General features: G+C 40.1%; 1 protein-coding gene and 1 long non-coding RNA gene across 12 annotated transcripts in view; one reads left to right on the top strand and one right to left on the bottom strand.

Annotated features, from left to right (window-relative positions):
- Positions 1-15,707, top strand: part of LOC129718570 (neurexin-1b) — a 265,446-nt gene extending 249,739 nt beyond the window's left edge. For 4 of the 11 annotated variants that reach the window (XM_055669463.1, XM_055669462.1, XM_055669458.1 and 1 more), the window contains 4 exons: positions 2,712-2,883; positions 2,951-3,183; positions 4,372-4,672; positions 4,729-15,707. In XM_055669463.1, coding sequence (XP_055525438.1) covers positions 2,712-2,883; positions 2,951-3,183; positions 4,372-4,672; positions 4,729-5,900 — 1,878 coding nt within the window. In that variant the 3' untranslated portion in view covers positions 5,901-15,707. Of the gene's footprint in view, positions 1-2,711; positions 2,884-2,950; positions 3,184-4,350; positions 4,673-4,728 lie in introns of all 11 variants that reach the window. The other 7 variants (XM_055669461.1, XM_055669456.1, XM_055669454.1 and 4 more) reach the window with 3 other exon arrangements.
- A 343-nt stretch (positions 15,708-16,050) lies between these two features.
- On the bottom strand, positions 16,051-18,696 carry LOC129718571 (uncharacterized). The gene is made up of 4 exons (XR_008726968.1): positions 18,176-18,696; positions 17,950-18,119; positions 16,487-16,649; positions 16,051-16,416 (listed from the first exon to the last, which is right to left on the bottom strand). It is a non-coding gene; the product is annotated as an uncharacterized LOC129718571 (long non-coding RNA).
- Positions 18,697-26,859: the final 8,163 nt, after the last annotated feature.

Below are 26,859 nucleotides of genomic sequence, written 5' to 3'. Positions count from 1 at the left end.
GATGATGTTCTCCTTGGAGCCTCTCGGTTTTGTATTTCGTTTTCGACGCATTTATTCGCAGTCCGATACGTCCGGCTTCGGCTTTCAGTCGGGCGTAAGTTTCCTTCGCCGTGGCAAAGTTAAGTGTTATGATGTCAAAGTCATCCGCGAAGCCCAGAAGCTGAACAGACCGTGTGAAAATCGTAGCCTTCGGATAACACTCTCAAAGACGATGTGAAACAGCAATCAGAAAAGTCCATCACCTTGTCTCAACCCTCTGCGCGATTCAAAGGGGACGAGAGTACCTCCGAAACACGCACGTCACTTGCGCCATGGTGGCCTTGATCAGTCACGTCAGTTTATCCGGAAATCCGTTGTCATGCATGAGCTGCCATTGCTGTTTTCGATCGAGTTTATCATAGGCCGCCGTGAAGTCGATAAAGATGTGATTTGTGGGCACTCGCGACAGTTCTGTAAGACCTGTCGGATTAAGAAGATCTGGTCCATGGTGGCACGGGCTCCCACGAAGCCTGGTTGGTACTGGCCCAGCCTGGTTGAAGGTGATATACGACGGAACAGCATCTACTCTCATAGACTTTGTAGGCGGCATTGATAAGCGAGATACCGCGATAGTTGCGGTACTCCAGCTTATCGCTCTTCTGGTAGATGGGACAGACGACTCTCTCCATCCACTCGTCTGGCAGTTTTTCCCCCTTTCAAATCCTCCTCGGTCATCTGCTGCTGGTGTCCCTAGGTCAATCCCTGCTCCGCTTCTGTTCGCCTCGCTGGTATCCGTGAGAAGGTTCCCATTCCCCGGTTTGCGGCACATAGCCACTGGTCTATTTTCTCATAGATTTTCCGCGTATCACTGGCACGGTACAGCTGCTCAAGCTCCTCATGCTCTTACTTTCTTACTAGCGAATCGTTCACCGCTGCCTCGCACTCCCCGTCATACCAGACGTTTCTGCCACTCGGTGCTTCCACTCCCAGTGTTGCCGTTGCGGTCTCCCCGATAGCTGTGCGAATGCTCCACCAGCCGTCCTCGAGAGGCGATGCGCCAAGCCACTCCGCAGGCTGGTAGTCCCGGAGCTGCTTGATGCTGAGCCGCGGGGTTCAGCGATGTCGCGCGTTATACAAGAACAGTTTTGAGCGCAAAAAAAACCGCAACTTGGTTATGGTCCGAACTAATATTTGCACCGCGACTGATGCGTACGTTTGTAATTTCTGAGAAGAACCGGCCGTCGATGAGAACATGGTCAATTTGGTTTGCTGTACGTTAGTCCGGTGATAGCCAGGTGGTTTTGTGGATGTCCTCTCGAGGAAAGCAGGTATTTCGGACTGCCAGTCCTCGGGAAGCTGCTAAGCTGACGTATCGCTGGCCGTTGTCGTTCGTCACGGTGTGCAGGCTGTGCGGGCCGATCACCGGCTTGTATAACTCCCTACCGATCTGAGCGTTAATGTCCCCGATGATGAACTTGATGTCTCTATAAGAGCTCTACGCTATCGTAGAGATTCTCCAGCTGTGCGTAGAAAGGTTCGATGTTGAAGTGGCGAAGTTATAGCTGATCCAGCAGAATTTCGCCACCCGGGACATTCGGCGATCTACAGTCTATGTACCGAGCTTCCAATTGTCGTTCCTATTTCGTCGGTCATTGCCGATTGTTTCGGTTCGTATTCTATTCATGATTGTTCGTAGTATTTCAAACTTTTCGGCATGCTGCCTCACTAGGGCTGCAGATGCCTAGTCTCGCGACAGGGCTGCCGTCTTGGGTGTAGCTGGCGAAACACCGCATTTCACAATTCAGCCGTCCGCTCCGGGTCACCCCTAACATGGTGAACAGACGCTCAGGCAAGCTGCTCTCCGAGGAGAACAGTTCCCTCTTCCCTGTCAGCATACGACCAAGTTCCCACCGGTTTACCGATCTTCCCTTAGTTGATCGTATTCCAGTCGGTACCACGTATTCCGCTTTGAACCACACTGGGGTCTATTTTATGCAAACTAGTACACCCAACTGAGCGTAATTTCCCGAGCAAAACGTGATTTTTTTTAAATTTTATATCATTGTCCTTCGATTTTTGAAAGAAGAATAAAAATCGCCCTTAATCGCTTGAATGGCAGTTGGTACAGGAGCGAACTGTCATTGTAGCGTTTTTGAGCAGATTTAGAGCAGTTTTAATTCATGATTTAAAATCCGAAGGACAACGATAGAAAATTTTTGAAAATCACGTTTTGCTTAAAAAATGCAGTTCTTTCAAATGACCATAAAAACTGGTATAGGTAAAGTGATGTGAGATGTGTAAGTTCTATTTGTTTGCATTTGCACCATGAATTCACACAGCCTACTTCTTCGTGGTTGGAAAAATAACTAACTTTGATGTTTATTTTCTTAAGAGCTGTTAAAAGCGTTCTAACGGAGAGAAGTATTCAGAAGCCTGGCCTGTAAATCCTTTCCACAAGAAACACACTTCAATGAACTTGGATATTTTAACAGTTCAGGGAGGTCGGTTTTCGAACGAAAAGTTCTAGTTTTTGGGATTGAGCTGCAAAAAAATGTGTTCTACAGTTGGTTTTTCATACGCTATGACACAATCTTAATAAGAACAAAAAATCTCGCTAAAATATTTCTATTTTATATATTTTATATACATATAAAGATGGCAACAATGCTTGAAATGCCAAAAATGACTACAAATGTAACTAAAGATGATGAGATTCATTTTTATTTTTCAAGGTCGAAGGAAATGTGTTCATAGTGTACAACGTCGGATCGCACGACTTACCCCTGGGAGAAATTGGCGTCAAGGTGAACGACAATAATTACCACATCGTACGATTCACCCGCTCCGGAGCGAATGCCACGCTACAGATCGACGATTACAACGTTCAAACATTATTCCCTTCAGGTAAGCACTACGTTTTTAGGCCATTCCGAAACCCCGAAACCGTGTGTAACGCCTCGCTTGCTCGCAGGTCACCAATCGACGATATTCACCTCGATGGCTAACATTCAGGTCGGGGGGAAAATCTCCCGCAACGGTCGCTCCCGCATCGAACGGCCCTTCGGCGGGGTTATCGCGGGACTCTCGGTCAATCGATTGCGGGTGCTGGACCTGGCAGCAGAGCGCGATCCCCACATCAATGTGCGGGGTGATGTGCAATTGGTAACTGGCGTTTTAGATAGAAATGACCAAAGAATGCAGCAGGTTAGAATTTTAAACAAAAAGCAATTCGAAACTATTACCAACTTTTAAACACGACAACTAACAGTCGCTCGTTTACTTTCGATATTCTATTTCCGATTGGTTTGTTGTTGATTTGTTTTTTTTTTTCTCTCTCGGTTTGTTGAGTTTATCGATTGAGATTTCAAATTCGCCGCCATTATTTCTTTTCGAGGTTATGTTCGAGCTTTTGTCATTAGTCTTGCGTTAGCTGTTGCTTATTTCGTTCGGCCATTGGAAGACATTCATCTGACGTTTTAGTTTTTTGAATTTTGTTTACGTTTCCTTTTTAGAAGTGTAAATGTCTGTTTTGTGCTGTCTCCTTTGCGCGTGATCGGTTAATTACAAGATAGCTGAGTGTTTGTATCTTGCACCACTTTCGAGATTTTCAGCGCACCAATACCCACCAATATATACTGTGAATAGAAACAACGTTTTCGCAAAGTTACGAATATTTTAGATGTCGGTTGATTATTATTGGTTACGAGTATTACTTTGAGTTTCCTCTTTTGTGGTATTATTTCAACCTTAGAGAAGCTTCGGAGACCTGCATATATTGGCTCCTCGGTAATATCTTTCTCTTGCCTAACTAACTTTATTGTACATAATTCGGCTTGAAGTTTTGAACAAAAAAAAACTAAAAAACGAGTTTACAGCTTTGAAAAAAAATGAAAATAAGACTGCATGATTGTTTTTTCTTTATAATTTATAAACCAGCTGCAATCGAATCAACTTTAAACTCCTTCCGTCCTATCTTTGAATCAATAACCTGCAACATTGTACAACATATTTTCCCTCTTCTTTGTCTGCTACAATTCACTCTGAACAACTTAAACTGCTCGAAAAGTACACTAACGACACAGCACAAAACAGTTCAGCAATACATTTACAAACATTTTGTCACTCATTTTCCTCAAGCATCTTTCCATCATTGTATTTCTTGCTTCACGAAAAAATTAAATCACATTTTTTGCAGTTCTTGCACAATTTCCGTTGCCTCTCTCGCTCTCTTTCTATCTATCTATCTCTCACCTACTTCCGTTCGTATCTTACTTGTTCTCACTCACCACCCATACAAAACGAAAAACCCGCTCGGTTCGAGCTGGCCCGCAACGGCTCGAACCGGTGCACCATCGTGAATGTTAATTAAAGAATTCTTCGGATAATTTCAAGACCCCAGCAAGCGGCTACCCGGGCGTGATGGACGATCTGATCTTCAGCGGGGCCGGCTCGGGATGTCGCGGTGATGACGAAGACGAGTGTACGCCACCGTTCGAGAATGGCAGTGGAGACGATCTGATTACCCCGGTCTATGTGCCCCCGACGAAGCAAACGACGCCGTCTGCGGGTGGCGGAAAAACTGGTGGCCGCCGTAAGGACGAAGGCAAGCTGTGCGACGACGAAGACTGCATTCATGGTTCCGGCTCGGGAGAGGTTACGGAGGTGTTCACAACCTCGACGGCTAAGAGTTCAGGTGAGTACTCGATTAGCCAGTACCGAGCGTGCAATTCGATCTAATCCAATTTTCAGAAACAAGCCCAGATGTTACCTATACTACCGTGGATTTCGATAAGAAAACGGACGGAACTACCACCCTGACTACGCAGGGCAAGTCAGAATCCTATTCTCCTAGCGAAACCACTCGCGAAATGGATTCAACAAGCAGTGGAACGACAGGCTATGGAAGTAGTAGCAGCAGCAGCAGCAGTAGTGGAAGTAGTAGCCACGGTAGCAGTAGCAGTATTGGAACTTCCTCGACCTATGGAACAACGGTTTCGATGGGTACTACGGGGACTACCAGCGGTACGACCAGCGGAGGAACGAGCAGTCGAACGACGTACACGACCGGAACAACCGGTGGCTCTAGCACCTTTGGTTCGACAACACAGCAGCAAACACCTTCGGAAACTACTATTAGCTATCGTGATCGCGATCGCGATCATATCCGTGAAACTACCTATCCGCACACCCCTTCTACCACTGAGGATGATGAAATAATCGAAGTACGACGGCCGGACGACGATGAAGAGCCAGAACATGAGCACAAAACCAACATCGGTAGAAGACCACCACCGGTGAAGGTGATGGAACCTCCCAATCCCGAACCAGAACCACCGTTCAACTCTCATCAACCCGCGTACAATCCAACGCGACTTCCCAAGCACAAGGGAGGCCGAATTAATTCCGAAGCCGAAGAGCGAACAGCGATGATAATCGGTATCGTAGCGGGTGCATTAATCGCCCTTATCTTGGTAATTTTGCTAGTACTGTGGATTAAATCCAACGGTGATCGATCGTACAAAACGGATGACAAAAGTGGTCTGTATGGACAGGGTCCAAGCGCGGCCCTGTTGGGAGGATCGCACACTAACACACATAGTTCGCAGTACAACACGCATCAACAGCAGCCCCATCATCAGCAACCGCCACACTATAACGGAAGTGGCAGCAGCGGTGGTATGGGTGGTGGCCATCACAACAACGGGGGTGGCACTCTACCCCTGAATGGATCATTGCGTCATCATCACAACGGTGGCAATGGAATGGGTGGCGGTGGTGGCATGGGAATGGGTAGCGGGGGCAGTGGTGCAAGCATGGGTTACAATGGCAGTGATCGAGGAAGCATGCAATCCGGTGGAATGGGCCAACCACCGAAAGCGAAAAATAGAAACTCAAAGGATATCAAAGAGTGGTACGTCTAAAGCTGCTTCGGAAACTATGCCACCAGAGACGGCGATGCAAACTCAAACAAAAAAGTTAAGATAAAACACACGATCACACACAAACACATCAGAGATGTTATATTTATACTGCTGTCGAGAGGACACTCATACATGTGTACACACCCATGCCCGACGTACTTAAAGCTATCATTAATTAATTAAACATATTAATTAATAATGACAAAATGTGATGGAAGTAACAAAACATAAAATAAGGCGCATACCTATCGCTGTTGGTGGCAGTAATAGAAACCCAAAGACCCGTTAGTTTGTAACCGGAGGTAAAAACTCGAACAATTTGTAAATAGCAGGAAGACACACACACATACACACAAATGAGTCACATAACGCTCGCATAATTGAGGTTAGAATATATAGGTACGAACAAAAGTGCAATGAGTAGGAACGAATGTATGTGACAAAACCAAAACCTTGCTGATGCTGAGATGCCAATTAACGGCATATGTACTAAGTAGCGAGATCGAGAGGGGTTTTAATTGTTATTATAAAGAAGAAAAAAGAATTACGTTTTGAAAGTTACTCTATTAGGCAAATGAAATAGAAACGTTTGTTAGGGCGCAACCAGATTGGGAGTACTCAGCCGCCTTGAACCAAACAAGGCGAGGGGGTTGGGTGGCAAAAGCCCATTGTTGAAGCCTTGATTCCGTTTCTCTGTTACCCGTTCGTCCCAGTTACAACCAAAACACCCGAAATAAGACGCTGCCCCAGTTTTTTTGGCAACGTGTACGCGTAACCGGTCTGAATTGTGAAAACTTGCTTTCTGGAAACCGGAGTGGCCGATGTTTGCGGGTACTGTTTGATATTGTTTTTTTTTTTTTTTTTTTTGTATGAGAAGCTTTATTTTGGCACTTCCACGTGCGATGGAAGGCAGTTTATGAAGATTCCAAAGATCTTAAAAACTTTTTTACTCGGGAAATGCACCTTTCCAGTTTTTTCTTAGCATCAAAAGAAATTGAACGATGACTTTTGCTTGAGCCAAGCAATTTTCAAATCGAGGAAAAAAGTTTTCAGCATTGTTTTAACACGTCATCAAATCAGAAAAAAATATTTTTAAAAAAAGCAGTTTTTTTTTCATAATACAAAAATGCAATATTAGTGTAATGAAGAGAAATATCGTTTGCATTATAAAATGGACATGGAAGGTAATTATATTAGCTTACTTGCAGAAAAATTCTATGCTCTTGTGAGCGGCCTTCCGGTAGTTAACCGGAACATTCACCAGAGCGGACGAAAACATACGTGTAGGCATGTTTTTGAGTTCTTTTTGCATTTTTATTTATCAATTCCTTCTCAGTTTTCGTGACGAAATTGTTGAAGTTTATCTTATGCTCCAGGTTTGCCCGGAAATTCTCGATGGGACGCCACATCGATATTCAGCCGCTCCAGCTTCTCCATCGATCGCTTCGGGCAGTGGGCTAACGCCAGATCCGGCCAGAACACTGCATCTTCGCCCTTATGGTATTTCTTGATGAACGACGCAACTTCCGACAGGCACTGCCTACTATAAATTTCCCCGTTCATGGCCAGTCCGGAGCGAAAGAAGAGCGGCTTTGACATTTCTTTCTCGCTGGTTGTCAACTTGACCATCATATTCAGTCACTGCCGAAACGTCATTTCCTGCAGCTCCAAGACCATTTTACGCGACTGCCGCTTCCTGACATGTATGTCAATGTTCGCCAGACACTTCTTCACTGTTCGGTGGGTTGCACCGACCTCCCGGCCAATCACACGCAGCTAAGCAGCCACTTTTCCCTCGGTCTTACTCTTCAGCATCTTTTGGAGCTTCTTGTCGCTCTGATTGATGTCAATCCGGCGTCCACAATGTGCCGTTCTTTGAACGCGCATGCTTCTGAATAGAGTAGCTTCACTGTTTTCGTCATCACGGTTGGAATTCGTCTGATATAGCTGTAAATTTTTTTCGGCTGACTCATAGGTTACTATGATTGATGCTCCATGGGTAGTTTCATCAGTGCGTGTGAGGGTAAACCCATGGAAATTCGGCAGTTTTTGTCCATTTTTTTTAACGCAAACGTAATATCAATTCAACATCAATAAATATTATCAAAAAAGGCAATAAGCTTAAAAGAATTGACAAAACAGTGACAGTAAAACTACCACTACTTCTATTTTCTTCTTCCATTGCTATTGTTTGTTCAAACTTTTCCTTAGTAATTCAAAACTCATTTTTCATTGGACGGTAATAAATGTACAGAATATGCTAAAATGCTGATTACGGAATGTAACCTATTTCTTTTCCAAATGAAATTCTCGTGAAAGATAAGCAGTTTTAGTTCTGCAAACTTCCAGAAACATTTTTTTTTGTTGGTAGTCAGTTTCTGTAAGTATAAAATTATGAGCATGATTATTCCTATCGTATTACGCTCGCAATTAATTTTTTTTATAAAAATGCAACAAATAGATCATTCAAAATATTGCCTATCGCTAGCTTCAACTTTTTGGCAGAGCTCAAACACCGTTACAATGAAAGTGCTCTCCTTTAGGAGCCATTTTTATTTGAGCGTTTCTACGTAAGTTTTAACGACTTTGGCAGTATGAGACCGAGCGTTGTCATTAGTCAGCCTATACACCAGAGAGATGTCGAGACACTCACCGTTAAGGCAACTGTCAACATCAAAACGGGCGAGCTGTATAATTTTGCATTGCCGTTATCCGTTTTGATGATGACAGTTGCCTTAACGGTGAGTGTTTTGTCATTTCTCTAATATACAGGTTCCCTAGTTGTCATGCAAGTTGTTCCCTACTGATTTTTCCGACAGCTCATTATAAATAACACCGACCTGATCCCACCAAATACACAGCATTCTTTGTAGCGTATATATTCTTTGGGTTACTGTAAAGAACCCTTTTTTTCTGCACCCGTCACGATGCGATGAAAGATACCCAACAAAAAAACGAAATTCAACGTCCCCTGGCTTCTGCAGGAACCCAAGTTCCTTGTTTTTGTATCATTCTCAAAGCATTCAATCGCTTGGAAATGGCTTGGTAGGTAATTCCCAATGCCGAAGCAAACTGTTCCTGCGTTTGGCACGGATCCTCAACGAGCAATGCCTCCAATTCAACCTCTTCGAAGGTTTTTGGCCTTCCTTCACGCAGACAATCGTCGTATGGTGGTGATAAATACTACTAAGACATATTTAAACTTCGTGGATATTGCTGAAGGATGAATGACGCCGTTATCCATTGGGCCACAAAACCTATTCTATGAGTCTCTCCAAATCAGCCTAAACTCATACAGTCCCATACTACATGTTTTATTTTGCTCAAAAGAAAGCACGTCTTGAGAATGAACACAAAACATTGTAAACCAGTCATTAGAAAAAATTGAATCACTGAGTTGCTGAATACTGAAACTTTTTATGTAGTTAGATTCTTGAGAAAAATTTAACTCAAACACTCGTCACTAAACATACACTAGCGCCACGTAATGGTCTCATTTCCAATCAAACCTGAAGACCGCAAACTTTCTAAGTGGTTGGATTTACGAGAAAAGTTCAGATAAAAATACTAAAATCAACCAAAAGCCCTTATCCTTCTGAACAACGTTGTTGAAATCCACAACAAACTGGTTGAATGCAAGGGATAAATTTAGTTCTGAAACTGAATTTTGGAATGAGCTGAGCACCATTCAAGAGCGTTTGATTGCCTGAACAACTTTGCTGAAGACGACAACAAATGTTGACATCACACACTGACTTTAAAGAGCACGTTTATTCGCAATAATCTTCCTTACTAAGGTTAATTTATATGGAAAAATAAGATGAGTACGCTCACATTTGCAATTGAAGTACATCAAAAAAAGTATATATGAAATTCATCGCACCTCAAATGTGCAAAAATAGTACAAACGTGTCAGTTACCTTCACAGATTTGACTCAAAGCTTAAAGAATTGTTCGAACAAGGTCACAAAACATCCTAACTTTGGTGTCGATTTTCTTTCCCTTATTTTCTTTTAATGATGACCACAAATACATGTCTTAAATAAAATAACACATTTTTTTGAAAAGAAAATTGGTCAAGGAATCCAAAAAAGATCAAATTGCATCTTGAGATTTTTTCATTCCAAATTTGATAATTTTATCGTGCTCCTGAAAAAATTCACACGGAAAACACTTACCATTCCGAGGTATTATGAGCAAATCTCGAGTTACAGTATTTTTAAGAAATAACGAAAAAATTCTCTGTTTTGCTTATAATTTCTATTCCGAATTATTCGTCCCAACAAACAATTTTGTTGATTTACAGCTTATTAACCTATTATTAAGCAGATTTCGGCTCAATCATAGTTTTAGAAGTCGTTACTAAACAACATTGTTTGCTGGAGTATTATTGCCTGTTGGGCTTAACGTCTGACACTCTTCGATTGAATTGCGCGCCCTCGCGCCTCGTCTGGATTATTTAAAATTACTCATAAAATTGCATCATAACTTATGTCGTCCATTATTATTATGATTAATTAGTCATGTTATTACGAACTTTCTCTAACCGGATTCTGCTCTTGATTACAGTGGTCATTTACTTGGAAATTCCAATATATCACAAGGCCCTTTCCACGCGTTTTAGAGCTTTTGACCTGGTTCCGTCGGGACTGATTTAACTTGGACTAGTTCACCCCACATGGGTTGCCAGTCGTTCGTTTTTTATCATAAATTCTGTTGCGATTTTCTTTGCTTTTTCGTGAATGTATAAATGGAGATATGGATACGTGCTGTAAAGCACCACATCAATTCAAAAGCGGTGTACCTCGTGGACGAATTTACTGAGGTATTCTACTCAAAGGTGAAGAACGGAAGTAATTTTAACGTACGCTCGCTGTCAGCATTCTGGAGTACAAATTGTTTTTCCAGTTTGCCTGCTTGAAGTTAATCATTTAGAACATCTCCTGTTTTTTTATTTTCCTACTTGATATGCGGCTTTTCCGGCTATGAGACCTTTAATAAAATATAATAAAAATGTCTAAAAATTGTGTAACAGAATTTTCGGTAGTCTAATTTGAATCCGCCTACATTTTTGTCTTTGAAGCTAAACTCCCTCCTTTCACATATGGTATAGCGTGGTATAGCGTCTTAAACTTTCTGTCTCGCTCGATATCATGTGAAAACATCTCCATATGAAATGTCAACGAAGCGTTACTCCTTGTTCTCCGCAATATATATGATACTCAAGTCTTGCATCGTGCCTATTGGTAAGAGCGCGGGGACCAAACGAAGATCGTATATAAAATAAACACGTTCTCTAATTGTACCTGATTACAATGCCCCTCAATGTGGTGTTACCATTCTCATTCGTTGGGCTCACAACTCACTCGCCGCCATCATTGAAAAAAAGTTGGTTAGTTCTTCTGCGGCGGAAAAACGAATGCTGGGGCTTCCTTGTCACATGTTGCATCAGATTTTGTACAGTCAATTTGTCGACTTTCTCAACTGCGCCAGTTCGCCTTGAATTGCTGCTCGCTCCCAACGACTTTCTTGTCTTCCGTAAGTTCCGCTTTACGATGGCCCAGTATTGTTCGATCGAGCGAAGCTCTGTCGTGTTGAGAATATCTCTGCCACCTTGCCCCTTCTCATCTAATAACTTTAGACACCGTTGTTTGACGAAAATTCAGCTTTTTCGCTAACTGATAATGCGACAAAAGCGGAAATTCTTGGTGCGCGAACAGAATTTTTAAACGCCGTTCCTCTTGTGTGAAGGCAATTTTGACAACTGAAGAGCGTGCGCCGGAAACAAAGTAGGCACATCATTCTACACACCTGTGCCAACAAAAATAGGGGTTACCATTTTTTTTTTCTAATAATCGATTATGGGATTAATGCTACGTTGGAGTTAAGCACTTTTTATTACTTGTAGTGCATGATTGTTCTGTACCGCCGTGAGATGACAAAGCCGGTTTAAGCACCATCTTGTCGAATGTCGGTTTTCATACCTATTATTCGTTCTGAAGACCTTTCTTTTGGTAAGTTCCTTTTCGTTGTAACTTATTCATAGGTTGCATAAAATATCAAAAATTGTTAATAATTATATTTCGACTTGCAAGTATACCAGTTTTTATTTGTCTCGACTGATGTTCTTTGGTCACACTCAAAATCGACTCCAACAAGGTGATGGGTTTTGATACGTTTTTGCCTAGTTCTGACCCTCTTAGTTTGTTCCGCGTACCTGACAGATCAGTCTCGTTTCCAATGCTATATTGATCAGTTTCGACTCACGGCAGTTTAATATTGAAAAGTGAGCCAAAAATGCCAGGTCTTCTTGTATCTGCAATTCCTCGCAAATCAGGAAAATCTGCTTGAAATTGAAAAAAATCTATTAGAAGTTGGAAAAGAAATAGCTCGCATTTAGGTGAAAAAGCACACATTTTTAATGACTGAGACTCGGGTGAAAATTCGCAGAAACTGTGGAAAACCTGCAAACGGATTGTAAGCTTTTCGCAGACAAATCTACACATCTGCGGTATCCCTCAGGCTCCCGAGGTGAGCGAATTTGGTAGCGCATGAAGCAATCACTATTTTTAAAGATCATTTTAATGTGCACGCATACTGCGTTTTACCGAATGACAGATTAACACCTACTCTATTTGTCGATGTTTTTCGTTCTTTCACTGTGAATATCTACAGACTCCGCATTCGGCCACTTCGCGAAGGAAAGTGCCCCTTGGAACGTTTTCTTGTTAAGTTGAAAATTCAATACATAGTTTAGAGAGATCGGATTTTGAACTGAGCTGAATAACGAATCGTTATGCCGGGTATGACAAAGCCATCGAATGAAATTCACCAACTCGGCTAGTATCAAACAAAAATCCAAAATGCAAATTGTTCTTCTGCACAAATTTGAAACTAATTAGTAAGTCAAATCGAGCGAATGAATTCCCGAAAAGCATCAAAACTGTAACTTTGAATATAATCGCAGCGTTCTGATTAATCAAACCTTTTTATAGTGGTAGATTTTTTTTCTAGTCTTCGTTCTTAGTTTCTCCATTTCCGTTGCATTTTTTATACAAGTTCTAAGCATTGATTCGCCATAAAGATAGTCTTTTAAATATACGTACACAATCACTACTACTTAAGTGAGGCGTAAATCTTAGATTCTAACAGTTTTTTTTTGCGAAAAATTTAAGATTGTATGTCAACTCTAAACCGCCGGATTTCATTTTGAAACGACTCAAATTGTACTTGTTAAGCTGACTGTTTGAATACCAACTCTTAATAAATTCCATCCCCTCCCATCTTTCCGAGGGGACCTTCTGTCAATCGAAAGCGACCCTACCGAGAATAAAAAAAAAAACTATAAATGCCCAAAAAACGGAACATTTTTAAATGCACACTTTTTGCCCTGCTGCAATATAAAGCGCACTTTCCCAAAAGAGTCATACGATGCACACAAACTATTATATTTGCAACAAATTTTCGTAAATAAAAAACAACAACAAACAAAAACAGAATGGTAATGAAACAAAAAAAAATATTTCCCTGAAATCTAAGAGCAAACAAAATAAAAGCAACGTGAAATGTAAAGCTAGGCATTCTCTTTTCCAAAACTGTTTACAAAAGCGAGAGTTCATATTCGAAACCAAAAAAAACTTATATAACATTTAGGCGAACTAAAATGACGATACCGCTTGGAACACGTTGTATACAAAACCAAATTCACACTTATACACAGTGAAAGTTATCGACAGTAAAAATAAATAAACGTTTTTTCTCTCTTTCTCTTTACCGAACAATACAGAAAAAAATACAACGGATCCAACAAATGATACACGCAATATATTCCACTTAATTCTAATACTCTTGAACAAAGATTAAGAATTAAAAAAAACACACACACACTTTTAAGTTGCTCAACCCTTGGCTTAGAAGCTCCACTCGAAACAACTGTCCACAGTTCACCAGTTTGCCGTGCTCTCGGTGACAAAATATAGACAATTCTACAAGCGACTTAGGAATTAAACGAACCTTATAGAACAATGGAACAACATATCAGTTTTTATACCACGTTCTAGGAAGAAGAAATAAGAAACAAATAGAAGAGGGAAAAATCACGCAATCCCGAACTGAAAGAGGTCAGACCAGAGATTCTGAACGAGAAATGCAACCAATCCTGTCGAACAAACAATCATAAACCTAATAATTTCCTGATAGATCAACAACAACCACTTAAAGAAACTACGCGTCAAAATTGATCAATCTCCGACTTGCTTCGACCCCATTCGGTCCCATTTCATCTGTAGAGCCCCATCACTCATCTCTAGATAGGTAGATCAAATATGTTCACATTTACTCCCTTTCTAGCTGTTTTCCATGAAATTCTCCCGAAAACTTTTGACACCAAATCAACCCGAACATCGAATCGTTTGCAATACGGACTTGGTTCACGCTTCCCCCCCCCTCCCCCACCATACATGGAATGGAACCTGCGTAAACACGAAACACTTTTTCAGACACACACACAAAGTAACACACTCAACCAAACATAATTGTATCGTGTAGCGGAACGAAAGTCGATCGTGTGTGTATCCCAAAACTTAGGAAAAACATAAACAAGCTACACTAGTTCTAAAACTGCGAAAGTAAGGATTTGACTGAGACTTTACAACAATACTAACGGAAAAAAAACAAAAGTAGAAAAATGCATAGATAAGCAGCTTACAATAGACAAACAAAATAAACCAATAAAAAGTAAATAAAAACAAAAAAACAACACCGCTGTTTGCTTCCGAAGTTACGTTCCTGCGAGTTTGTCTTTCTTTGTATTTCTGCACACGTCATTTTTCTCATTTTCGGATAAACAGAACACAGCAAAAGAAGATTAGTAGAAAGCAAACGAAAATTATTTCACGACTGCAACAAAAAGCACAAAACAAAGCAACCGATTATCGTTCGCAAATTGTACAGAAAAGCTCCAAAACAAGTAAACGAAAGTGCAGGAACGGGACAGGCGCATTTGCTAAATATGAGCATAGAAGTTGAGACGACCGTCATGTTATATAATTTAGTAAGATGTAGAATTTGTATAAAAAAAAGATAGTAACAACAAAAATGAAATAAAAATTCAATACAATAAATAATTTATAATTGCAAATCAATTTCAGCTCCACTTAAAAAAACCGAGAGGCGCTATCAATGCCACGTCTAGAGACAAAACACACACACACACAAACGCGTTAACATACAACACGCATGAGGGAATCTGCAATCTTTTTTCCCAACAGCGACAGTTGAACAGAAACAGACAGAAAAAACAACAACAACCGAAACCAATAAAATGCTGCATCGAAGGCTGAACTCTTGGAACACTCTTCTACACATGGTAGCATATTTATGACGAGAAGCAAACAAAATAAAACACAAGCAAGCAAGCAAACAAGTAAATACACTATTAGCGGAATCAAGCGAATGGAAGAGGACAAAAAGAACCACAAGGACTTTTTTCTTGTTAGCTGTATAGGTTGATGTTATATTAAAATAATAAATGCAAAAATAAGCTCGAGTAAAGAAAAAAAAAAGTAAACAACCAAAAAATATTACGGAAAATTACTTTAGTTCCTGTTTTGATATTCATTTATTTTTCTGTTGCTGTTTATTAGAGATTAAGGGAAAACTAATCTTTGACAAAATGAAGAAGAGAAAGTAAGAAGAAGGAGAAAAACGATAAACTATCGTCTAAGGTATTGAGGAGAGCAAAAAAATGTATATTTGAGAAAACAGAAAAATGCAGTTTTGTTGCTGAAATAAAAATTAAAAATTCTATGTAATCGGGGTTATGATTTGCAAATCCAAAAACCAAACACAAATCCGAAGTAGGCGTGGGAATCTGGAGAATAGAAATCGATTTTCAGCTAATGAGTAAATCGCAACTCAAGTATCGATGCTTCAGTATTATTGATATCGCAACATTAGCGAATGAATAAAAATTAAAATTTCAATAGCACCCCTCCATTATTGATACCCGCCCAGATCCAACCAGGCGACCCTCGAGGACTACTGATCGGTGGCGAACAACGCAACTTTATTCAAGCCCATCTGATGAACATTTTTTTCTTCTTTTTCTTGAAAGCTATTTTTAATATTCAACTAGAAGAAAATTTTTTCAAAGACTGTAGTTTTTATTTCTAATTGTTAATTCTTTTTTAAATCCCAACAAAACTTGTTTATACATGCTTAATCTATAACATCTTCAGACGTAAAAAAACCTGAACAAATTCAAATGTAGCTGGTTACATTTGTAGTTTGAAAAAATTTATCAGTAAATGTTCAATGGAAGAGTCAGTTAGTTGCCAGTAAGAATTTAATTGACTATGCCAAATTAATTTATCGCGCGATTCCATCTTCAATGAGAAAACTTCTCATCCGAAAACTCTGAAGCAAGGAGAGATCATCATCTGATGGATTTCCGTCTTCAATTCGTAGCGTTGTTTCGTTTGCGGACACTGAGAAATAACCATTGTGAAGAATGAATCTAGAGCGATAATAGGTGATAAAAGTACATCAGTTTGAGATTTTTGGAGACCGAAACGAATTATACTTACTTGAATGCGGTTAAATAAGATGCCAATCCTGTCTATCGCTCAGTAATAAGCTTTCGGTGTATTAACAAGAGCCAAAATAACACCTTCACTTTTTTGGGTTGAAACTTTGCACTCGAGAATGTGAACCACGACTGATCAATTGTAAATTGTTTGTGTTGCATTACTGATAAGAAGTTATGCCTATTCAAAGTATTTATTTCTATTTTGAATTAATGAAATTCAAAATGACTGATAGTGGAATTATGTAGCTGGGATTTGGGTTTCTAAGTCGTGACCGATGGTCACTTATCAACAAGCCATGACCTTTTGGATGCTATCGATCAGGGGGGATCTATCTGTCAGACATCGTGTAACCAACATATTCGGCAACATGGCGTTTGTTTTGGTTTTCGTTCTTTTTGTTAATGAAATTGATCGATGTGAAAAATTATAAAACCGGAACGTTTTTAAATCAAAACTCGTAAAACCGCGGAAAACTTTCATGAATGTGTTATGTAGTGATTTTTCCCCCATTATTGTTCATAGTTACAAACGTCATGGACCAACAAACGTCATGGACCAGAGTTGATCTGCGATAACGCACACATATATGAAATTTGACAGCAGTGAATCCCCTCTGCTCTCGATGCTTAATCACATCATCTTGAAAAAAGTTTCTGCGCCTCGGACGGCTTCCGATAGTTTGCTTCTCTAATCTCTGTTTTTCTACGAGAAATGTATTTTCTGTTATTATTTTTGAAGCCGGATTAGAACCCGATTCAAGATGAAAAGCAACTGCGTCTAGAAATTATACTGATGAAGGTTCTAGACTCTGTTAGTAATTATTTGTTGATTCATTTTATAACTGAAAAGATTAGGACTCATCAGGATGATCTTCCAAAGTTTGGTTATGACAAACTTATCCAAACGAAATACCGATGAAGCAGAGCTTTCCCCTTTTTCACTCAAAATTCAAGCTGCAAGAACTTTCAGTTTAAATTTTTTAAATATATTAGCGAATCGGGTAGGGTAACGGGGGTATTTTGGCCAGCTTTGGGAAGTGTTCGCACAGTTCATTAACAACAAACACAATTTTTCAACATAAATACCTACTCTATTATACCATTGTTAAAAGCTAAGTTTCTTTTTATATACACCGTTCAACAATGCAATATATTGAAAAATATCCTAGAAATATCAAAATTTCTACGAAGTACTAAAAACATATTTTGGTCCACCAAATTTTTACTTTGGCCCACCTTTATATCTACAGACGTGTATGGAAATAGTTCGGACTAATAAAATTTAAGATCATCATCGGTATTTTTAGAGCAAAAATAGTGGGTTTGAGGAGAACATCCTTCTGCTATGAATTTTTGTAAATTGTAGGCATCTAAAAATGAAATGATTTGGCTTACAGCGGTTTGCCAGGCATTCTCATCTAATTTCATATCGTTAAATGTGATAAATTAAGAAGTAATTACCTGAAAATTGTCACAAGCTGCTTCTTTGTTCACGTGCAACGGCCGAACGGCAATCAAAGAGATGTCAAAACTGGGCATGGCCAAAATATGTTTGTTTCAGAAAGAGGCAAACATATTTCGGCCATGCGTTTAACCACTTTTTCAACTTTTTAAATTAATAATTGGCAGTTCTAAAACGATTATTACAACAATATAAATGCATTAATGGTAATTTTATCAGTTATACCTGGAGGGACCCGAATGATGAAGTTAAAAACGCAAATTAGCCCTGGACTCCGCCCAAAATTTATTCACAGATTTTTCTCTCAAAACAGCTCTGCGACTTAGCCTTGTAAGAAAATAAGAAAACCTGGATCGAACAAAACGCTGCTACAAAGCAACCCGCTCTCTGCTCTACCCGTTATTGAGAAATCCTATTTAGCTCCAGTACAAATTCAGGACAAGGTGCCACCGCTGTTCGTTAAGTCAGTACGAGAATCAAAATTATGTGCTCGTCACTCCTGGATTACATCAAGGTCAAACAGGCATTAACTGTTGGTAAATTCCAATTCTACACCCACAACATCCCCAATATCAAACTGCTGAAAGTGATCATTCGCGGTCTCAACTGCCTGCTAGAATCCGAGTTCAGGAAGGAACTGAAACGCCTACAACTTCGACCCCACACACTTACATTTAATCACCGAATTCGTTTCTTTTTTCACCGACTTTTCAACAGCTGAGCCTTCGGTAAAACGTTCGGTAATATAAACCACTACCGACCGATCAGTAATCAAATTGTTGTTGCTTTCTGTCATTATTACCGACCTAATTTGTGAAAACGGCGAATGCAATTAGTTGCCAAAACCACCGATCAAACCTGTAAGTTGTGTAAGACAGTACCGAAAGATCTGTAATGTTTGTTATTTGTTCACTTATAATTATTTAGGAAAACCAGAAATATGATGTTACGTAAATTTATATTAATATTTTTATTCAAATATTATTAAAAATTTTAACTATTGAAAACTAAAAAAATCAAAAATTGACGTTCGTCGCACCAAATTTGTACAAGTGAAAATCAATTCAACGTTTTTTACTGCTGTGGACTGTGCATTAACTTCATGCCAGTTGTGCTCAGAGTTTCAAAGCCGAGGATCTTCCGGATGTGTCCTTTAACATGGCGGTATAAACTATTTATGTTGCATGCAACCAAATATCTTAAAATAACAATATAGTTCACTCTCGAATTTCCCATAATATATTTCCGTGAAGACAGACAGGGAACAGCCCCTCTTGTGGTGAAAAAGGTAACTAAACTCATTGCACAGTGGTACAGTAAGGCAATCTAGGCGGACATGAGCTTTTCGTTGCGATTTTGGTTTGCGGTTTAAAGCCATAGTTTTTGTAAAAAGTTGTTTCTTATACATAGTCCTCTATTTATGTGCAAATACAAATTAGGGTGGTCCTAAAATCAACGAAATAAAAACAAACTAACTTGTTTTTATTTGCATAAATAATTGTAAACATTCTTTGGCAAACTTGTAGAACAACTAATTCTAAGTAACTTTGTAAAAAAAACTTTTTTGTAGACATTAAGTTTGGTTTCCAAAAACAGTCTTTTCGCTCTATTTTTTCAATTCAAATTTAAAAACAAAATTTTCTTCGGTAACTTGAATCAAAAATACGCCAATTTAGACGAAAAAACATTGTCGATATATTGTACAGATGAAAAGTTTTCACTATTTCTATTTTAAAAATAGGCCCTTTTAAAATACTGATGTCTCCGTTTAGAGCAAATAAAATAATATATGTATATTGGTATCATTTGAAAGAACAAATATTGTATAAATATTGTGAAGAAATACCGAAAGTTGCTTGAAGTTAGTTGATCTACAACTGTGCCGATGAATGCATACATTTATTTCTGCAAATAAAAAAGTTAGTTTTTTTATTTAGTCGATTTCAGGACCACCCTAATTTTCATTTGCACTAAAAAAAGACTAAATATAAGAAACAAGTTCTTAGAAAAAAAATTTACTCTAACACCACAAAATCGCAAAACAAAAACTTATGTCCGCCTACATTGCCTCACTGTACCACTGTGCATTGTTGTTGAATTTCTGTGAGCGTGTGACCGACAATTTCACACACGAAACTGAATTTACTCAATTTTAGATTTAGTTGACTCAATTTCATACTTTCACAGAAAAAAACTCAAATCAAATTACTTGTTGCAGATTTCGTACGTATATTGTTTGTTTATAAAAAATATGTTGCAGATTTCGTGCGTATATTGTTTGTATGTAACACTAACGCCATTCCGGGAGTTGAATATTGATAATATAATAGATGTAGCTTATCGAGGCACGAAGAAGAAATATTCAAATAATCAGGCCACGACGTGTAGATGGTGAACTAATCCCAAGTTGCTATAGACGTGGTTGCCTGTGTAACTTCACTAGCTCAGATCCATCACGGGAAGCAACTACGAAATGTGCGGCCGTCAAGCTCAAGCTCAATAATCAGGCCACGAAGTGTACAATTAAATGAATATTTCAATTACCTCGTGGAAAAGATAAAAGGAGAAACCGCACAATGGTTGTCAATTGTCGTATATGGTTGTTGTGCAACTTTTAGCTTAAATAACACTTGAATGTTCTATCAATTTAACAATTTAAGTATGGTTACATGTAATGTTGTAATTGGTTTTAAAGCTTTATTTTATTATATATCAAATATATTTAACAAAACGAACATAACTAGTGATAACAACTGTTATGCAAAAACTGTTATTTGATGTTTAGTTTTCTTCGTTTTAAAAGTATTTTTTTGTTTTTTTCATCCCTCCGAATTTTTTACTCTCGAGTTCTAATCTTCGTATTCATCACTTGCAGCTTTGCTTTAACCAGCATATTTATGTATTTACTAGCTGACCCGGCAAACTTCGTCCCGCCTGTTTTTGTGTTTAATTTAATAATTTTCAACATTCCAAATTCATTGATTTCTTGCGATTTGTTTATATCGTTTGAAATTATTGGTTTTATCGGAATGACAACATACTCGACTTTTGCCTTTAGTACATCACCTCTATTCCGGAAACACTCATATTGGGTGGTATACAGTTATTTTCGTTGTTTTCCAGAAACTGAAAGTGGTCATCTTCGAATTCAAAATGGTGTCCAGGGTCAATGCTTGGCTTCTTTACATCATTTCGATTACGGACATATCCATATGTAGTAGTATTCGGTTATTTCCGTTGTTTCCCAGAAGTTACCATTTTACAATTCAAACTGGTGTCTGAGTTAAATTCTGGATCCGGTGTTTCTCATATTGGGTGGTATTTGGTCAATTCAGGCTATTTTTCAGAAACCGTAAGTCGCCATCTTGGATTTTAAAATGGCATTTGGAGACAATTTCTAGCCTCTGAGCGTCATGCTGGTTAAAGAAACACCCATATTTGGTGGTATTTGGTCATTTTCGGCAGTTTTCCAGTCACCGGAAGTCGTCATTTTACAACTCAAAATGTTGTCGGAGGTCGACAAACGTACAAACTGTGGAACACCACCCATGGATTGCCTCATACATAGGCGAACTTTATTATTATAAAATATTCGGCCGAATCCATTTCACAATAATATGTGCATTTTTTTCAGTGTCCCCATTAGGGTAATATTATTGTCAAAAGTTACTCTTTTTCGCATGTCGTGTAGAACAAAATCAGATGTGGTGCACCTAGCGGTCGAAAAGGTGACTAACGCCTCTGTCATTTTCAATTTGTCTTCATAATTTCACGTAAGTGAACTATATTGGTATTTAAGATATTTGATGCAACAGATACTCGGAAGTAGAAGCAAATAATGTGATGGTTTTATGCCTAAAATATTTACAAATTTTATCATCATATACTTACGAAAAATTTGTTCTATGCGATCATCTTCTTGCTGAAGTTGTTGGAAAACGTCCTTTATTTTTTTTCGCAGGAACTTCAATGTTCAAACGAACCGAGAATGTAACTTGACAATCAGAAGGAGAACAACGAATTGAGAAAATTTGACAGCTCTATGGTTGGTCCGGTAGTTTTTTTACCCATATTCGGTAAAAGTTTAATTTACCGAACAGTTCAGCAGAAAGTATAGCAAGATTCAGTAAAATTATTTGCTGAATACAGAATATATGTAAAGTTATATCAATTTTACAAACTACTCTGTATTTTCTTAAACTTACCGATCGAAATTGTAATAATAATTACCGAACTTTTATTATCTGATTGAGTGTGCAGTAAATCTTCACCATTGTGAGAATGGACCAGCTGTATCTGGTTCATTTTGCGAAGGGTTTCGTTACTCTGGCGGTACTTCGTCAAATTTGTGCCCTCTTCAGCCTCGTTGTCGAGTGGGAATCATACCGCCCTCGTCATCATGATGTCAAGGATGCTGCCAAAAAGAAGCAAACTGGCAAGAAAAGGGCTCCTGCTTATAATGAGGAAAATATTCCGAGGCCGCGTGGTCCCGCAAACCTCCCGCTCCCGCTGAACTACTGACTGAGTCAGTTCCGCCGCCCTTATCGTCACAACCTCCTCTCGGAGTCTGAGCAGTTCCACCAAACCGCCTAGCAGACGAATCTAACCTTTACTCCCCGGAGGTTATTCAAAACTTTTCAACGAACCTTTTTCTACGCCTAATGGATTGTCGGTGCAAACAGGACCAGATCCACGCTGTCATCTCGGTGGAGTCCGAATTCCTCAGCAAATATGGGCTATAAACCTGACATGAAATTCTTAAATTGGAACGCCTCGATATCTGTTACCTTGGAGAAATCCATCTGATGCCTAATGTTTCGAGCTTCTTCCCAAATCACCGGTTACTTCGTCTAGACCGCACTAACTCTTCAGGTGGAGGAGTGGCTATTGCCGTAACGAATGGCATCCAGTTCAAGCTGCTTCTATCCTTCCGGCTCGACCTCATCGTAGCAATCGGCATCGAAATCACCTCCGACAGTGGCCCTCTCTCCTGCATCACGGTGTAAGGTTTGTTTCATTTAGAATTCGGTCGCATACAAATTCCGATCTCTCCATGAGAAAATAACGTACAAAGTAGATAAAAACATGTTTTTGCAGGGCTTTTTAAATTAAACTTCAAGGAAAAAATACAAAAAAAAAATATTTGTCTGCTGTACTGATTGAATTCACGAACTTTTCGTCAAATACCTCCGATCAATTTCGGCACAGTGGCAACATCAATTGTTTCGGCCATTTTTTTCGCCATATCAGATGATGTTTCGATTGATCTTGCCACACTTCTTCAATTTACGCTTGACTATTGCCCAATACCTTTCGATGGGACGAAACTTTGGGCAGTTTGGTGGATTAATCCTTTTTTCGATAACATCAATATTCTTCTGCTTGTACCATTCCAATACATCCCGGGCGTAGTGACCGCTGGCTAGATCGGGGCTGCCCTGATGACCTTCGCTCGTAGTTTTCGGTCCAATGTTCCCCTTCTGCGCTTGATTTGTTTAGCGCGATCCACCGTCAAAGTGTCCCGGTAACGTTTGAGTACGGTATTCACAGTCGATTTAGGTAGTTTAAGAGCGTAACTCTCAAGAATGGCATCATAAAGCTGACGAGGAGACACGGCAAGTTCGTCTTCGCCGGTAACATCAATGCCAAACACGAAGTGTGGGGCAACACGCGCCGCAACCAGAACGGAATTGTCCTGAATGACGACTTTTAACATGGTGATTACAACATCCTGGCTCCTAAAAGCCCCATATACTCTTCCGGGATTAGAGCACAAGTATGGCAAGCAAAAAGTTTATCGCACTCAAGTGAGTCGAAATTCCTAGAATCAACGAAACCTGTAATACGGACTCTGAGATAATCGCACGTCACAGGTGAAGTGGACGTGTCTCAAGTAAATCGAAAATAAACGGAACTCACAAGAAGTGAAAGACAATCGCGTACACTGCACGGAGAGAACTTTCCTCCGACTGAAGTAGCAGACGTGGGATGAGAATCGCCAGCTCATGGCAGTATTTTCACTCGCAGCTATTTGATGCAATCATCAGGCACGAAGCGACTTCGACAGCCGAACAGGAAACGCTTGGAGCATCAGCTGTCGTTCGGAATCAATTGGCTCGTTCAAAAAGCCCTAACTGGCCCCGTAAAGGATGAGTTGAAAAAACTGCGATTACAATAAGGAATAAAGCTGATGTTGACTTAGTTTCCGAATGGTCCTTTTGCTCAATTTTAATTTCGGCTTTGGAGGTGTTCACGCGAAGACAGCTTCCCGGAAAATTGGTGAAACTATCCAGTAGGCGGAAAGCGGATAACCCATAAAGACGGATGAAACGGGCTCCTGGACTGCCGTGAGTAAACAGTTTTAAGAATAAGATAATAGCAAGATGTTAAGAGACGAGTAGAAAGGCATGCCGGAGTAGAGTGGAGGAAGAAGCAGGGTGAGAAGAGAAAGGAGAAGAAACAGGAAGCGATAGGAGAGTTCTTGGGAATAAACATGTGACAACTAATCTGGTCTCGCTTTGTTGTGTTAGCAGCCAAAAGCTTTTGATATTACAACAGTTTGGCTTCCGCAAGGGCCACTGCCCACCAACTTATGCGTGTTGCAGACATCGTCAGGCGGAATAAAGCTATCGCTAAAACATTTGCCATGACATTGCTTAACGTCGAAAAAGCATTCGACAGTGTCTGGCATGATCAAAACTTTTCTGGTGAAGATTACACAGGACTATCTAGCGGCCAGAACATTCCAGGTAAGTCTAAGCAACATCAGCTCTGACACTGTTAGCATTGATGCCGGGGTTCCCCTGGGAAGTATTCTTGGCCCAATTCGCTTTGATATCTTTACATCAGACATCCCTGATCTTCCCTGATCTTGCCGATGATACCGCACTCACATACAAGGGTCGCGTGATCAGAGCTCTTATAAGAAAACTTCTGGCCGAATATTTCACAGCTGGAAAATTTGTATCAATGCGGCAAAGACCCAGGCTATCATTTTCCCTCACTCCAAATCTACGCGCCTTGTTCCGGCTGATGATGTTTAGTTCGGCTGTTAGGCTCTACTATCGACTGGTCTAAAGAAGTGACCTATTTAGGACTTACCTTAGACAGCAAACTTCCCACAGACAGAACCTTGTAGACAAAACCTCATCAAAATACATCCGGCTTATCAAGCAATTGTATCCTCTTACGAACCGAAATTCAAAAATGAATCTTAAGAATAAGCTTGTTATTTTCAAACAAATTTTTAGACCTGTAATTGAATACGGTCTCCCAGTTTGGAAAACCTGCGCTCAAATACACAAAACCAAACATGACCTCAAACTTATTTCCAATCTCCCCCGCTGCACTGCCATGGTCGCTATGCACGAAACAGCCGAAGTCGATACTCTTGAAGTTAGATTCCAGAAGGTTGTTCAGTCCTTCCGCCAGAGAATCTCAGTCCTTCCGCCAGTACGAAGAAAATAAATCCTCTGTTGGCATTTTTGTGTCAGATACCTAATATGACAAGCCCAGGTGCATTTAGAGTCGAACCAGACCCCGAGATATTTAGCGACTAAAACCTGAGAGATCGTTTTACCCGTTAGTAGGAGCTGCAGCTGAGCTGGGTTATGCTTCCTAGAAAAAACGACCAGCTCAGTTTTCTCCGGAGAGAATTCGATACCCAGCTTAAGAGCCCATTCAGACAAATTGTCTAAGGTATCTTGCAATGGTCCTTGCAGATCGCTAGCCTCGCCACCAGTAATGGATACAACGCTATCGTCTGCAAGTTGCCTTAGCGTGCATGAATTTGCAAGACATTCATCGATGTCATTGACGTAAAAATTATATAAGAGAGGACTTAAACATGAGCCCTGGGGGAGGCCCATGTAACTAATTCGGGAAGTTGTCGAATCGCCATATGAGAAATACATATGCTTTTCTGACAACAAATTGAGCAAAAAGTTATTCAAATTTGGTGAAAGTCCCTGCGAATGAAGTTTCGCGCTTAAAACTTCTACAGAGACAGAGTCAAAAGCCCCCTTAATATCCATGAACGCAGAAGCCATTTGCTCTTCGAGCAAAGGCTAGTTGAATTTCAGTAGAAAGCAACGCTAGGCAATCGTTCGTCCCTTTGCCCCAGCGAAAGCCAAATTGAGTATCTGAAAGTAACCCGTTTGTTTCGACCCATTTGTCTAACCGTAAGAGGATCATTTTCTCCATTAATTTCCGGAGGCAAGAGAGCATCGCAATCGGCCTATATGAATTGTGATCAGAGGCAGGTTTCCCGGGTTTCCGAATAGCAATGACTTTTACCTCCCTCCAGTCATTCGAAACAATATTTAGCTCAAGAAACTTGTTGAACAAATTCAACAAGCGTCTTTTTGCAGAGTCGGGTAGATTCTTCAACAGGTTGAATTTTATTCTATCTAACCCTGGAGCCTTATTGTTGCACGACAGGAGAGCCATTGAAAATTCCAACATCGAAAATGGAGGCTCTTCCGTAGTTACTAATAACGCGTCGCGAAAGGTTTTCTGTTCCGGTACAGAGTCCGGACAGACTTTTTTGGCAAAATCGAGTATCCAGCGATCTGAATACTCCTTGCTTTCATTCGAAACGTCACGGTTCCGCATGCGCCTGGCGGTATCCCAAAGAGTGCTCATCGCTGTTTCCCTGGACAACGCGTTCACGAACCGCCGCCAGTACCCGCGTTTTTTCGCCTTTACTAAGCTCTTCATCTGCCTGCCCAGTGCCTCGTACTTTCGTAGTAGGTTGACAGTGCCGTACTCCCGGTAGTCCTTATACGCCGCGGACCTTCGCGCGTACAGCTCAGAGCACTCTTTGTCCCACCATTTGTTGGGAGGGCGCTGTCTAATCGTTACCCCGGGTATCGGTTTCGTCTGAGCTTGAGTCGCGGCGTCGATTATCA

This window comes from Wyeomyia smithii, chromosome 1 (genome assembly GCF_029784165.1).
Source record: "Wyeomyia smithii strain HCP4-BCI-WySm-NY-G18 chromosome 1, ASM2978416v1, whole genome shotgun sequence".
In the NCBI taxonomy this organism is placed as follows: domain Eukaryota; kingdom Metazoa; phylum Arthropoda; class Insecta; order Diptera; family Culicidae; genus Wyeomyia; species Wyeomyia smithii.
The sequence above is the reverse complement of the archived record's forward strand: the minus strand, read 5'-3'. Positions and strand labels throughout refer to the sequence as shown.